The sequence below is a fragment of the Aptenodytes patagonicus genome, chromosome 11, assembly GCF_965638725.1.
Source record: "Aptenodytes patagonicus chromosome 11, bAptPat1.pri.cur, whole genome shotgun sequence".
Lineage (NCBI taxonomy): Eukaryota > Metazoa > Chordata > Aves > Sphenisciformes > Spheniscidae > Aptenodytes > Aptenodytes patagonicus.
The window spans coordinates 19960858-19976736 of record NC_134959.1 but is presented as its reverse complement, the minus strand read 5'-3'; the positions used below and the strand labels follow the sequence as shown (position 1 = coordinate 19976736).

The 15879-nt window shown below is 42.6% G+C and overlaps 1 protein-coding gene across 2 annotated transcripts in view; it reads right to left on the bottom strand.

Moving 5' to 3' along the window:
* SLC6A2 (solute carrier family 6 member 2) overlaps positions 1–15374 on the bottom strand; it is a 74212-nt gene extending 58838 nt beyond the window's left edge. The window contains exons 1-2 of one of the 2 annotated variants that reach the window (XM_076348917.1): positions 15345–15374; positions 13071–13368 (exon numbers count right to left, since the gene is read on the bottom strand). In XM_076348917.1, coding sequence (XP_076205032.1) covers positions 13071–13368; positions 15345–15374 — 328 coding nt within the window. Of the gene's footprint in view, positions 1–13070; positions 13528–15344 lie in introns of those variants that run through there. The other variant, XM_076348916.1, reaches the window with a different exon arrangement.
* Positions 15375–15879: the final 505 nt, after the last annotated feature.

Sequence of the window (15879 nt, the reverse complement as noted above, 5' to 3'; positions counted from 1 at the left end):
AGACATCTATATTTCTATATATTGCAAAGTACAGATTTCACACATTTTGAAATGGATAGTATGCTATCTAGACATAAATAATATTTTCTTATACAAGACAGATGTTGCATCAATTTAATTCATTCATAAACTTTAATGGCTGCATATGTGATGCTGTTAGCCACAATTTTGGCAAATTTACCATTACAGTGATGGCTAGTACTGTGTAATTGCCTAGGACAATGCAAAACCCTGTACTCTTATCAAAGATTATAGTTGCTATTGGATTGTGCTAAAATTTTGGAAGGTCTGGGCGAGGGTAGCTCCAAATGGCTGCGGCTTCTTTACTTTGTACCTTTTTATTAGCACTGAACACAAGAATTTCATAAAAACTGTCACAGCATTCTTCACAGAAAACCTTTCTATTTGGAAAAAATCTGTATTTGGCCTAGGGTAGTGCTGGTAATATTCTGTATGCAGTGCAGAGCCATCAGGTGGGGTCTCTGAGAATTTGGGCATTGTGGGCACAAAGCAAAACTTCTTAGTAGCATCCCTGCAACAGGAAGGCTATAAGAACTACTTCTCTTGATGTTCCCTTGCTCCAAAGGGTAAACGGAGTCTCACCTAGACCAGCATGAAACCATAACAGTGCTGCATCAATCTAGCTGTACTGGCTAGCAACACCCTTCCTTCATTTTCTGTCTGACTACTCTCCCTCTTCCGTGGGCATTAATCAGACAAAAGTTTTTATTTAAGTTTGAAACCTGAGCTTTATGTTTGTTCTTATTTACTGGACTATTTTTCTAATAGGCTTCAAGCAATGAAGTAAATTTTTCCCTCAGTCCAAGCTGTCCAGTACATATTTCATCACTGCCATTCTGCACAGGGCCTCCTAGTTTGAAATGCCATAGAAGAATGTGTAAATGACCTCAGGGCCCATCATAGCTCACTGCCAAGATGAAGCAGAGGCCTATTAACAGTTTGAAGCAAAATTCTTCTTGTTTCGTCACAGTGCAAACTTTTGCTAGGGCAGATTGTGGGGCAATTTTATTCACTGGTTACTCAGACCTTATGATAAATCAGTGTGGCTGAGCTTGGTGTTTTCAACTTATCACACAGCTGTATTTTTTTTTCATATTTCTAAACAGCTTTAAAACACATTATACCTCATGACTGTAAAACAGTATTTAGAAGGAAAAATGTAGGTGATCTTGAAGATTTCCAAATCTCTTAATTTAGGGTTAGAGACAGTGATTTTGTCATCAGCCTCTGTATGTGTCAATGAAGGATTAACATGCAATTTAGGAATAGCCTGGTAACTGTTTTCTGTCACTTTCTGTTAGGGAAGAGTCAAGGGAGAGAGAGTAACCGATGCCAGCTATATTCTCTCAGCCGCCAATTTCAAAAGTTCAAAAACCATGGGTTAGGCCCCAGAATAATTTAAAATATCTTAAAATGGAAGATCTTCTAGTCCAATCCTTTTATTTGCCTTCTGGCTTTTAGTCTTGTACTTGCTTTGTATTTTCCCAGTTTTTCTCTTTAGCCTTGAGAGCTAGAAAGAGATTCTTGCCTAATCATTTGTGTCTATGAAACTGCAAGAGTAAAAAGCACTTCTTAAAATAGTACTTCTTTTTATTGCTTGAGCCCTACATGGGAGAATGCCGAGGTCATAGTCTAACTCTCACAGAGTAAGTTCATTTTGTGTAATAATGACCATCATCTATGTAAGTCCTGACATTTTGCTTATTAGGTGAAGTACTGAGCTATTGCACTGAGTGAAGATCAGTTATTAGCCAGTGGAAGTCTTCTATATCAGTTTAGTCTGAATAGTTTTTTATTACTTTACTCTGTTTTTCTTCTCACATAATTCTTCGTCTGGAAATTCTGTCTACTTAGGAGTCCTTAAGAGAGAGACGTCTGTTATTTGGGTTCAAATCCTAGCTCTGGTGACGTCAATGGAAAAAAACCACCCATTGACTTCAGCTGGGTCAGGATTTCTCCCTTGTGGTTTACGAATCTATTGATTTTAACTAAGGCTGTAGAGCCATATATAAATGAGAAACAAACTGCAGAAAAGGAGCAAATGATCAAACTCTTCCCCAAAACAAAATCTGGAGTGTCTCTGGTCTCACCAACACCTGCCTCATGTTCTCATTGACACATCTGTATTTCTCTTTAGAGGGGAGACAAAAGCACTGCACAGCACAAGCTAGTCCTTAGTTTTGTGATAAATCTTATAAGATGCCTGTGTACAGCTATAATCACCCCTCAGTTGGGGGCACGAGCTTTTGAACCTTCTTCTAGCATCAGTCTTATTGGACATCAGTAGACAGATACAGTCCTGCATGTTGATAAAGAGTCGTGTAGCAGAGATACTTTTGAGTAGCTTCTAAGCTGTGAACTTGAAGTTTTGGTAACACTTGGCCTTGAACTTTCTAATATCATAGTTAGTCCAATATACTTAATTGTTCTTGCTCACTGAAACTCTTTGCTTTCCATTACTGGTGTTGTGAAATAATGATGTTTCTGCCAAGAAGGCAAGGCGCTGAGATCTGCTGGAAGGCGAGCTATATTAGCATTGAAGAAGAAAAAAAAAAAAAAAGCATGGCTCTTTATTGTAGAATGGTAGTGAAAGTCTGTGTGGAGCTTGTTTTCCAAAGGTAAATCTTTCGAGAGGTCTGCAGAGAACAACCTCCTAAACTTAGTATTTGAGAAATTATTCCCTCCTGTATCATTCCTTGGGGGGAAGAGACTATCTCCATTTTAATGTTGCACTCATTTAAAAAATGGTGTGTTCGGGGGCTAATATCTTGTTATCAATGGATTGTCTCCTTGCTGTTGTTGTGGCCATGCTGACAAGTGAGCTCCTTATTAGGCATCACTAAAAGCTGCCACTCCTATAATGTCCTAATAAATGAAATGAATCAGGAAATCCAAGAAGGGTCTGCTTGGGAACAATCATTGCTATTACTGGGCAGCTCTGTATTTCAAAGTCATGAGCCACCCTGTTAGGTCCTCCAGTAATTTTTTTTTTTTCTATAAATGCAGTAGGTTGCTGTTACATTAATTATCAGGTTAGCATCTACTAAGATCTATAAGGATCTGCTGCTCCACCTTGTGGTCTGAAAAAAGTTTTCTGTTACTCTAGAGTGGTGTGTCAGAAAAAGTCCAGCCTTTCCTCCTTTATTTATTAAACTGGAATTTGACTGGAATCAGTATCATACTTTTCCTCAAGATACAGATCTTAAGGGCAAGTAATGTGTTGTCACTTTTGGCATGCTTCAGGATAGACACTGCAAGAGGTGTTTGATTACAGAAGAGAAAAAGAGAGAAAGAAATGAAAGTTGAATCAGTGAAGAGTGCTATTCAGTACACATAGTTCAGTAGGTGCAGAATAAATTATAAATAGCTAGCAAAAAATAAGATACACAATACTCGGCTGCTTTTTTCAGTACGTATGCTAGGCCCATGGTAACAGCTTGTTTTTATGGTCAGTGAGGCAATCAGATAGGGTGTATTCTTCCATGCTGCCGATGGGCCAGAAAATCAGTGGCTTCCCACAGTTCTGCAGACTTCAGTAAAGATGAATGCTATGCAATTACCCGTCCACAATCCTTCCTGTACATCAATGCCACAAAAGCTGTTTCTCAAACTAACAAGAGTGCTATAGCAAGACATGGCTTTTTACTCACTCTGTCACTAATTGCAGTGCTTGGAAATCATGCAATATTTTTCTCCAGCTCTGAAATAAAGACTATAAAGGAGTAATATTCTTCTGCTGTTGAAGAATATAAAAAGGCATATTGTATAATAAGGGCAGCTTGTCTTACTGCATACCGGCAATCAGAACGCTAGTCATAAAAAACATCTATGGACTGGCAAAAGACAACTGCCTGCCCAATCCTGTCCAAGTTTTGTTTAGTAATATGTTATCACAGAATTCCATGCACTGGAAAGTTGGTAGTGTACTTTGGATGAATAGGAGTGTAAAGAAGTATGTGGCTTACATAGCCAGACCTCCCTGCTGACAGTTTGTTTCTGAATGGTAGACCCTAGCTCTCAGAGTGGTGTATTGTGCTGTCACCTTTGTCATGTTTCAGGAGAGAGATTGCAAAACTTGTTTAAATAGAGAATAGGGGAAGGGAGAAGGAAGAGTGAAAATAAAACAAAGGATAGCTTTGATAAGTAGTTTAGAGGTTCTTTCCTATGGTCTTCGTGAAGAATAATATGTCACAAGGCAAGGAACTTAACTGTTTCCCTTCCATTCCCCCACCTCCTTCCTCCTTCTTTATAGATTAAAGGTTTCAAAATCTGTACGGCTAAAATTAAGTATGTTGAATCTATACAGAAATTAAGATGCTGAATTATACTACAGTTATCTCTCCAGAATTTCCATGAGAACAGGGATTATTCAGCATTACTGGGGGTCTAGGCACTTTTGGTGCCAATTTCCTGAAGGACTCGGATATCCATCTTTAGGAAGTCAAGTTCTGAGTGTCAGTAAAGCCTTTCATTTGAAACTATTCTGACTTGGCACCAGTGCATAAGATCTACACAATTAGGATGAAATCTTGCCATGAAAGGTTCAAGACTTAACTCGGAGGCAGGGAGAAGGCAAGGGGAAGATTGAGGAGTTGTAGTTGGAGGAGGGAATTACAGGTTGTCAAGACATGGGTAATAGGCTACTAACATGAATCCTTTATCTCCAATTGCCCTGAGGAAGGGAAACTGAAGGTTTATAATCAGTGTGATATTCCTGGAATCTTTACATACTTTTCACTGAAACTGGATTGGGGCAGTGGAGTTGTCCTGAATACAACTTATTTCAACTTCAATAATAGTAATAATAGTAGTAGTAGTAGTAATAATAATAATAATAATAATAATTTCTTGTTGTCATATTTCAAGTCAAGAAGTCAAGAGTCAGTTGCAAGATTCCCCCAAATCCATTATCACGGTTTTGTACAGTCTATATGAAGGATATATACAGAGAGAATGGAAAGTACTAAGAGCAAGATAGTACTGAAATATCTAGAACTGTATTACAAAGACACTCCATTTAAATGTCTCCTGCCTCCTGAATTACAATATTTTAATATATCTCTAAGTATATATTTATTTGGTTATGGTTTATTATCTTGTAATAGTGCTGAGAGCAGTTAGGTGCAACATCATCTAATAATTACAATATATGTAAATGCTATGGAGTTTACAGTGCAAACCAATATTAGAGAGTCATACTACAGTTCTTAACTATTTAATCAATTGGTTAACCTGGGACAAAGGCTTTAGAGCTGGGAGTTGCTGATGTGCTTCCCATTAGACACAGCAAAAATGAAGGCATGAGCTATTTGATGTTGCTCCTCAGAACTGCTCAAAATTCTTTAAACCATTTGTTTCCATTTTAATTCACAGCAAGAGGTTCAGTAATTTGTGGACTGATTTTAATCATCATTTCCTTCACAGCATATCTAAACACTCACTAAAGCTGTATGTTCCCTCTGATCTTATGTGTAAGTAGTTGTATTAGCATTCTGTTTTGTATTGGTGTAAGTACGGGGAAGAAAGTATCTGTCTGGAAATAACATCTTTAGACTGCTAGAGCTGTGTTCACATATTCACTGAACTGACAGACAGGTTTGTGATATTATGCCAAAAGATGAAAGGGAAATTCTGCCCTGACACCATGTAGACCGTGTCTCAGTCTCCTTAGAGATATTTTGGGTTCTTCAGTAAAGAAGGGCTGTTGGCTGCTACACTGCTAATATGGCCTTTCTATTTTCTATTTCTTCTAGCGAATTTAATAGCTTAAAAAGATGTTAGTGAGAAAACAGACTAGAAACAGATGAAGCTTAAGTGCCTGCTATTTCAGCTTGAATGAGTATCCAAAACCTGAGATTCCTAGCTAAACTATAAGAAACTCCTGTATCTGTTTTAATAGGTGTTAATATGAATGTAGTAGGCTTCCTAATGCGACTTTTGGAATTTACTTGGCCAGGAGGGATATATATCCTGTTGGAATGGCTTTCTAGGGATATTTCAGTACTTCAGTTTCTTGGCAGAATTGAGAAGGGCATACAAGAATGAAGGCGGGGGGAGCAGGGAGGAGGAAGACCTTAAGCAGAGATTTTAAATTTCCAAACAACGGAACTAAGTTTACTACTTGATGTCTTTTCTGCCTCTTACTTTAGAATAAAGCACTTCTGAGTGGTAATCAAAATGTGTTCATTCAGCATGCTTAGAAAGAGGTATCTTTGCTTTTGTCAGAACAGCTCATTTGGTTCACACCAGCTTTTTTATTGTCTTGGTAACGTGGAGAAGCAAAGGCGGAAAACCAGTTTTGGTGGTTGGTTGGAGCACCCCTTAGATCAGTTCTGAATGCTTGCCCCGCAAGGGGATCACAGGATGGTCCTCTTAAGGCATAAAGTCAAGCTAAGTACTATGAATCTTATCTAGAACCTTTCTATGCTTGTACATATCTAGAACCTTTGTAAAATTCTGTCTAAGAGTTGCTAGAATTGTTCAGGGACAAATAACTTTTCTGCTCAGCCAGGTATTTACCTGAGAGTCCATATAGTGTGCCACTTACACGCTATTTCATGGTATCTTACCCCAGAGTCAGAAACTAGAATTTTAGAATTGATGAAAGATTTGGGTGAGAAAGATTCAATTCTTCCTTATCAACTATTCATAATGCTTCATATGTAGTAGGTGTATGACATAGTAGCTTATAACCCTGCAGACATTACAGTTCTGAAGATTTATTTTGCGGAGCCAAAAAACCATGCAGAGGAGAACAGGGAATTTCAGAGAAGCAGCTGGCAACTGGCATGTGAGCTACAGTGCTGGTGAGCCTAGGTGAATCTATGCTCTGTGTACACCAGATGATTCGTGGCTGATCAAGGAAAGGAAAGAGTAGTGATGAAGTCATGTGGGACGGGGAAGACGGCAACCGTGAGCTGGCCACTGGATCCAGCTCTGGGGAAGGAGGTACTGTCACACTACACAACTGAACATTGTCCCCAATGTCACACGATGCCCAGGAGCCCAAAGCTCGTGGCCACAGTGTGGAGATCAGCATAATAGTTTAACCTATCTGAGGTCACTGGTTCGATGTGCTAACGGGAATTGAAAACCCCTTATTAGGAAACCAAAATCACTAGATTTGCATCTAAGCTTTGATTGACTGATGAGTCAAACTCTTGGCGTAGGCTTTGCCGTGAGATTAGTTCAAAGTTGATTTATTATCATCATCAATGCTATTTTGGAATGTAAACCCTGATATTACAAGGCAAAGGTCATCCACCTTTGAAGTGTAAAGTGCCAGATTATATTCTTTCTCAAAATAGCGATTAAACTTGGTGGCAGACACTTGGCAAAACGCAGGGGGCAGAGCCTAGTGGAAAGGCAAGGTGCTGCTGGTCAGCATCATAGCTTGCTTTTGGTGAAGCGGTGTGCTAGCCAGGCTTACAGCTCTGTGGGAGGTGATACTTTCACAGGTGTCATTCTCAATGTGTGACAGCTCTTGGCTTCTGGGTTTGTGCTGGCCCTGTTTGGGGATAGTCGGATTTGGTTGTGTGCTGTCTTTGGTACCTGTGCTGTGGATTGCTCAGTCCTGCATTACAGCTCATGGAAGTATGAATAGGAAAGGGAGCATTAGGATAAATTGTAAGATACTTCTGTTCTAAAGTGTATTGATTGCTGGCGAACTGTTCTCTGAAGCAAACAATTTCTTCTAGAAATACTGTGGTCTAAAAACACTTAAAAATAATGCTTCAGAGGAGATTAAAAGTGTATATTATGATAGCTAGAGAACTGTTAAAATATTTATCTGCAGCTATTCATAAATTCATGAAAAGCTTAATCTGATTCTTATGATACACTAAGTCTCCAGTGACTAATCCGACAATTACATGCTTCCTAATGAGTTGTCTGAACATGACTGACCTTGCAAATACCTTGGCTCACAAAAAAAGTACTTTATGTTGGTAAATTCTTTTTCCACAAATTTCAGTGGGGAATATTAATTTTGCCTATGACTATGCAGGAAAACGAAACAAAAATGAACATTAATACTAAAAGTATCTTGTACAAAAACTACAATAGCGTTGTTAACTAAGACCGAGCATCATCCTCCCCCACTGTGAGCACATCAGTTAATCATACTAGGCATTACTCAACTTCATTTGGCATCAGTAAAATTTTAGATGTAGTCCAAATATCAGGGTAAATCTTTCCCTAAGCTGATGAGAGTCTAATTTTAATACTCTTCTTATGTATAGCCTCTTACAGCACTGGGGAGCACTTAAAAGGTTGGATGTGTTATAAAGACTTGGTTTGAGTACATTGATGTTGACCACTTACAGACAGAGTCATACAGCTAGGGAGTTTCTTTTTAAAAAAAGAAAAATGCACTCTTGCCAGAAATGAGTTATAATGAGGATAGAGCACTTGTGAGAATAGCCAGTAGAAATGACCGTAGCTGCTGATTTCTCCAGTGACATACCCTGCTCCTTGAAACTCTCACAAATGGACTGCACAAAAAGTATTTGATTTGCTGCAAACAGTACTTTTCCTTTGTGCTGTGAGGAGCAGTCAAATACATGTGAGTCGTGGTGTTTATTGATCAGGCAAACTGACAAGGCAGTGTTTGAGAATTCCCCCTTCTGGAGTGTTATGTGCTTAATGAGAGCTTGCAGAATTTTATCATCTGTACAGAAGTAGTTTAGAGCACATAGTGGGCATATCCTGCTTCCAAGAAGTCGGTGAGGGCAAGATCTCATCCAGTCTGTTCATACTAAACTGTCCTGAAAGTTTTCTGTGGCCCGTTTCATATTAGAATACAGCCACTGGATCTGTCTCTGCCCTTGTAAGGCAGGCGAGTCCTATGGAAGTAGGTAACTGATACAAAAAATAAACACTCTAGCTTTTTAGATCTTACTAAAGATTGGGGATTTTTTTTTTTAATAGCAGAAGAATGTTTCCAGAAATCACAGTTGTTCATAGAAGGGTTACATTCTGCCATCTATCTTTGTGCAGAAGTCCCATTGGGGTCTCTCAGCAGGCTACTCCCAAAACACAGATGTTTCTGGCTATTCATTCAGCATTTTAGTGCTGCTGGATGCTTCTTACTCTCTAGCTTTTAGTGAAAGCTTATTAAAATACAAATAGGGTTTTTTGTTAACACCACTGGTGCTGTCTCCAAAGTTACCTAACATAAAAAAGTCTATATAACTACCACTGGGTGGTGTATGCCTCGTGTAAGTACAACTCACTGAAGTAAACTATCGTGAGTTTTGTATGTGTGGAACTTCAGGATCTAACCCAAAAGTCTGTATGTCTAGTTTTTAATGAGGAAATTTCCCTGGAGTTTATCAAAGAAAAGAAACTCAAGGATGTGGCTAGTAAGAAGGTGGGGGTGTATATGTATCCACGTCCTTGTAAAATTCAACTTTGAATGAGGGAATACAGTGTGTATTTATACTTTCCTTCTGAGTTCCTGTAAGTTCTCATGCTTTATTGAGAACCACCTATTTTTACAAGCATGGAAAGGCCCTTAGTGTGTCTGCTGGCATCTTAAATTAATCATAGCCAGTCTTAGGAACACAACAGTTCACACGTCACTTTTTTCAGATGTAAAGGGGGATGCCATTTTCTACCACTTCCATGTCCTTGATGCTGCTGTTCAACATTTAAGACCATTTGTAGAACCTTTGTGGGTGTAGATTTTGGAAGGATAACAGAATTTCTTTTTGCTAGATAGCACAAGCCATGCTGAAAACAAGTGCTAAAATACCTTAGCAGACTAGGACATAGGGCATTGCAACATGCTTCCTTTTCACTACCTATTTTGTATCAATCTGTTGAAGATACAGAAGTTCATAACCCACATTTGACTATCTTTGTCTAAAGTCAGCTCTACTTAGATTGCTGAGGCTAATTGCTGAGGCTTTCAGAATAAAGAGAAACTGAGGGAGGAAGAAGAAAGGAAACCTTTTTCCTTCCACTGATTTACTTTATATATGCCATCCAATTCAAGTTTAGTCAGTTTTGGTTTTTTTCCTTTATCTAGTAGCTCCTTATAAATATCAAAAGGCAAACTATAACCCTATTATGAGCATCTTGTAAAACTTTTTTTAAGGAGCAAGTCTGAGCATGCTATACAAGTACAGAAATGCCACCTGATTTTGTCTCTTTAGCTTGCTCAGCAGTCCAGCAAAACGACTAAGATAATGAAATTAAATTTTCTCCTTGTCTATTAGTACTTTATTACATCTTCTGTATGGAGATATATAAGCCAGCAGTCATATGAAACCCATTGGATTATTCTTTTGAGGTAGCAAAACTTGCTCTAGTGCTAAAAAGGTTCCCGCCTGCAGTAGCGGGGGGTGGGGGGGGGCGGGGGCAAGGAATGTTTAAGAATATCTGTGGTTTAGGACTGAAAGATAGCAACGAAATCCAACAGTATCCCATAGCTTGTGCCTGTTGCTTCATGTTCTTGTAGGAAAATTTACACATAGAGCAAAGAAGCTCCCAAACCCAGTTTGACAGAGAAAAGGGACTGACTTGGCTTGAAACTCAGTACTTTTAGAGCCTGAATCTCTTACAGGAGTTTCTACTAAATGAAATTTTTATATATGTGTGTGTGTGTGTCCAACATGGGAGGCAACGGATGAAAAATTTTTAAGATAGCATAGAGATAATCGTAAAGAGAAGGAAGAGAGCTGTTAACCAGTCCCTGGCTATATTTCCATTTCCCACTTCTCAGCGCAGGGTCTACCCTGGAAATTCTGTCATGAGTGATATGCTGATGGCCATAGTCTATCAAACAGCATAGAAAAAGAAAAATAATCTCAATATGTATATATGATTAAACTTCATTAAGACAAACACAATCAAGTTGTAAAAATTAGTTTGTCCCCCTATTAGCCACAGCTGATATGTCTTTGTCCAGCTCAGCTAGCTGAATACCTCCCTGAGAACACCTCCTTAGGAAAAGCCCACTGTTGATGGTTTTTGACCATCGGGATTATCCCATCTTTCATTTTATGGTAAAATAAGTCTTTTAAGCGCCAGTAAAGGATGTGAATATTATGTATGTGTTTGGGAATGACATCCTAGGGGTTGACTGAGATGCTTCATACTATGGTTTGTCCTCTGTTGGAGAGCAGAGTAAAGGAGTGTTTATAATCTCTGTATCAGTAAGCAGTTCTCAGTCATTCTATAGACTTTGATAGCATAAGGCCTCTCTACCTTTGCTTGTAAAGGTCTGATTTCGCTTTGATGGTATGGAAGAATTGGTGCAAACTTTTCACTGAAAAGTGCCTCTTGTAGCTGTGAAGTAGTTAGCTGTCTCTCCACTGCAATTTGGAAGTATTTGAATTAAAAGATGCTAATGAAGACCCGGGTTTCTCTAGCTGAACTGACGTAAGATAGTATACAGAGACTAAACAAAATGCAAGAGACTTGCAGACTGTTACCTCCTGTGCCTGAGCTAGCAGCAAATTATAAAGGAAGCAGGTTAGGAAATTAAGTGACCCAAAATAAGACAGAAAAGAGTTCAAGCGCTCTGGGTGTCACCTTGTGCAATGTGAGATAGGGGAATATATCTCTTTCCCTAAAAACTGCAAGATGACCTGGAGATCTGGCAATGGTGTATACATACTGAGTGGCATGAATGATGATGCTGCTACACCTGCACCTGACACCGTGGAAGCCTGCTGGGTTCATGATGCATTGTGCTGCTGTAGTGTGAATTGCTAGAATTATTTTTGGACATAATGAAATAAGGATGGAGGTTATTTTTCAGTACTAACTACTTTCTTCAGCCTGTCTGGGTGGTGAGCAGAGAGAGAGAATTTCTGACTCTTCTCAGAAGTTTTGGAGGTACCAAACTAGACCACGTGTTTCAGTATCAGCCCTTTCTAGTATCCTATTCAGTTCCAAGGACGGGTGTAATTCTGTCTTAACTGATAGGGACTGTCCCGTCCCGCAGTCCTCTTTTCGCAGGAAGCAAGTATTTTATGCTACAAGTGTGAACCATTAGCCTTTATCACCAGGCAACCACATTATCAAGACATACGTAACTATCTTACAGAACATCCAAATACTAGATACTACAGATTGCTAGATACAGAATATCTAGCAGTTCTTCTCTCTGTATCATTCACCATTGACACAAACAGTCCTCCATCTGCTAGGCAGGGTCTGTTCTTCCTATGTGTGATTTGAAAGCACCCCAGGCACCTGCCCGGCTTGCAGATGGTGTTACTCCATCACAGTGTGGAGTCATCACTGACAACACAACGTATTTCAGGGACATGAAAGGGGATGATGGAGTTAAGGTCTTACTGAAGATGTGCCAGACAATCTGAACTAACTGTAATTATTGTGTGTCATTTTTTTTGTTGCTGTCATAGCCAAACTGTGCAGGAGGTGAGGTTTTGTTTGTAACAAGTCTACCTACGGGGGGGGGGGGGGGGGGGCGACACCCCCAAACTGCAGAATGGAGGGCAGAAATCCTGATCTCACGTTAAAACTGCCCCCAAGAAACCTTTCAGTGGTCCGGTGCTAACTTTTTCTAGATGCCGTTTTTCTGCTCAAGTGTTTTTGGTTTGGGTTTTGTTGTGGTTTTTGGTTTGGGGTTTTTTTTCCCTCCCGATGCTATTTTTTGCGAACGAAAAAAGTGTTAAGCAGGCTGAAGTGGCAGCAGAAGGCAAATACGCCTGTGCTCAAAACTAAGTTAAACTCCGAGGGGTGTGCGAGCAATCCTTACCGTGAAGGATTTGCGCGGCAGGGCGGGGAGCGGCGACCCGTGTGCTCTCGGGGCCCGGAGCCGCGGCGGGTGCCCCGCTGGCCGGGACGCGCGGTGCCGGATGGCGAAGGGAGGAGCGGGGGAGCGCTGGGGCAGAGCGGCAGTGCCGCCGCTCCTCCCTTCGCCATCCGGCACCGCTCCCGGGCACAGCGGGGTGAGCCTCGGCTCTTGGCTTTCGCCCTGAAACTCCGGGGAGAAGGAGGGGATGCCGCCCTTGCGGCGGTACGGCTTCGGGGTGTGGGGCCGGGGAAAAAGACCTCGCAAGCGGTGCTCTTACCCCCTCCATTTTTGTAGCAGAGGTAGGGAAATCGCCAGACGTTGGCCAGGTCCACGGCGAAACCGATGACGGAGAGGAGGAAGTCGATCTTCTTGCCCCAGGTCTCCCTGTCCTGGGCGCCGTAGCGCGGCGCGGGGGCGGCGGGCAGGAGGCTGCTGCTGGTGTACTGCACCCCGTTGTGCTCCTTCACCAGGATCAGCTCCACGTCCTTCTTCGGGGGCGGCGGCCCCGCGCGGTCCGGCAAGGGGGCCACCACCGACACTTTGCGGTCGGGCTGGATCTGTTTGTTCATCCTCGCCTTAAACATCCAGAGAGAGCGAGCTGAGGAGGGGGAGCGGGCGAGGCGGGGTGTGGGAGCGCAGATAACGGAAGTGCACTTCCCGCTGGAGGCGACTCCGCGCTCCAGCCCGCCGGTGTCAGCGCGGCAGGAGCGAGGCACGGCCGTAATAAGAGCCATGCAAATGAGGCGGGAGAGGGGGGACCGCGGCGCCCGCGCCCGCCGGGGTGCCCCCGGGGAGCGGGGCTTCCCGCGCCCTTCCTCCGCGGGGGAGCGGCCGGCAGCCGGGAGCGGCGCCGCCGCCCGCAGCCTACCGAGCCGCGGGCGCACCTGGGGCACGCCGCCCCTGCCCCGGCCGCCGGTGGAGACCGAGCTGGAGCCTCCCGACCCGCGCCGCGAGCCGGGGAGAGCGGAGCCGGCCGGAGCCCCGCACCGTCCGACCCCGTGCTGCCCCAGCGCCAGCGCTGCGCCTTGTCCACCAGCGGCGGTTTCACCTTAGAGTTAGACGGTTAGGGCTTGTCCTGCCGCCGACTACGGGGCGCTCGGAGCTGCTCCTTCCCGCCAGGCAAAATACGCGTCCCGGGTCAAGCAATCTGAAAGTGCTGTTAGCAGGCAACAGGTAGAGCTAATCTGGATTGCCCTCTTCCCTTCTTTCCCGGCTGAACTGCAGCAGAGAGGCAGCTTTCCCCTGTCTGCTAGTGGCTTTAGTTAAACAGTAGAATTTGGCTTTTGACATCAGAACCTGGTGGGGTGCAGGTTGAATGGCAGAGCTGGACACTGCTAATACTCCTACGCCAGGATTGATGGATGCCCCAGCTTTTTCTTTCCTGGCAAGCGTGGGGCTGGTAGGATTCAGTTGTCAGGCTGAGGTATTTGCAGGACATGAACTATTTGCTGCTATTCCAAATGGGACCTGAGTCTTTTAGGTGTAAAATGAGCAAAGAATTAGCAGGCAGAACACCAGTGATTGGTGCCAAAAGTTGGCTAAATACAGCTGCAGAAAGGGGTTTTCAGGGGCTCTTCCTGTTACAGCTGTGAGCAGTAACTTTACATTCAGTCTCTGTTAAGGGAATAAAATTTGAGCACAAAAGGCAGAAACTGGCTCCCCCTCCCCAGTGTTAAATAGCTTCCCTTCTGCCTGGCATCCGTGAGAATAGGTCAGATCACAGAGGATTCTTGGTGGTGTTACAGCCTACCGTTCTTATTCGCTCTGCTAGGACTGATAAGACAGTATTATAATTGTAATATATGAAGAGGTGCTAGTCACAGTTCGCAAGAAATACCAGGTTCCTTTGCAAACTTGGAATGTGAAAAAGAATCCCAGCTCAGAGTTGAAGCTCGCGTATTGGCATCTTCCCCTCCTCTCTTGAGGCCACAGACTACAAAGATGCTAGTAAGACAGCTACTGACAATTTGCAGATTTTCTGCCTTCACAAAAAGGTCTTGCTTCAAGCTCCAAGATCCAAGCTGTGACTTGGATCCTAAAGCCCTCATCTGGGTGAAGTATTTGAGCTGTGGCTATACTGTTTCAGAGCAATTGTATGCTTAGAACATGCAGCTCATAAGTTCTCTTTTGGTTACTCTGTGATTTCCTGCCCTCATCTTCTCCGAATACACCACATAAGACCATTTTCACTGTTTCTTTTTGACGCTTCATGCCGTACGTGCTGCAAGTACTTTCCCTGTGCACAGTCATTACATAGTACCCTGTAAGCACTTGCTGTTTGCCCATGCAGTACAACCCACGTTTTTACACTCATGCGCAGCTACACTGCTGCCTGCTCCTCATACCATCCATCAGTCACTGCCACCACATGCATCAAATACATACCCGTGTTACATGCAGTGTCCCCAAATATGCCCACGCTCCCTTGCGTTTCAGTGAGCCTGCACACCCATTCTCCCATAGCAAATAAAGGACAAGCTCTGTTCTGGGCATAAGGAGAGCCTCCGCTCCCAGCAGCAGAGCCCTGAAGACATCTTGCTGACAGACTCACCAGGTAGCACTGGGGATGTCTCTGTCCCATTCCCTGGTACCTATGGGGAGGGGGAAGATGACTGAAGGGGGATTCCTCCTTCTTGGTTCCACCGCTCTGGGACTGCAGTCTCTCTGGGAGCTGAAGCTGTAGCCTAGCCGGTAAGGAGCTTTTTAAACCTGGTTCCCCTCTCTCCACGTGACTATTACTGCCTTAATAATCTGCACAGACTTCCTACGCTTAGACAGCAGCACTCATATATTGCTTCTGGAAAAATAAGGCCTTGCTAAGGAACACTCTTTTCACCACAAGGTCTCAATTAGCTGAGCTTGATCATGATGTCTATGGTGGGAGGAATCTAGAAAGCCCCCGCTTATTTCCTAAGAGAATTAAGTCACTGTGCATATATATATATGCCTTTAGTTCTTGCATGGAAAGTGTGCACGATCTGGTTAATGTAATTGCTGCTGCACCCTCAAGGTAAGAAAGTCCTCAATTGGATTTTATAAAAAAAGTTGCTTAATCTTGAATCTGTCTGGATCTTGTTATGCCTAAT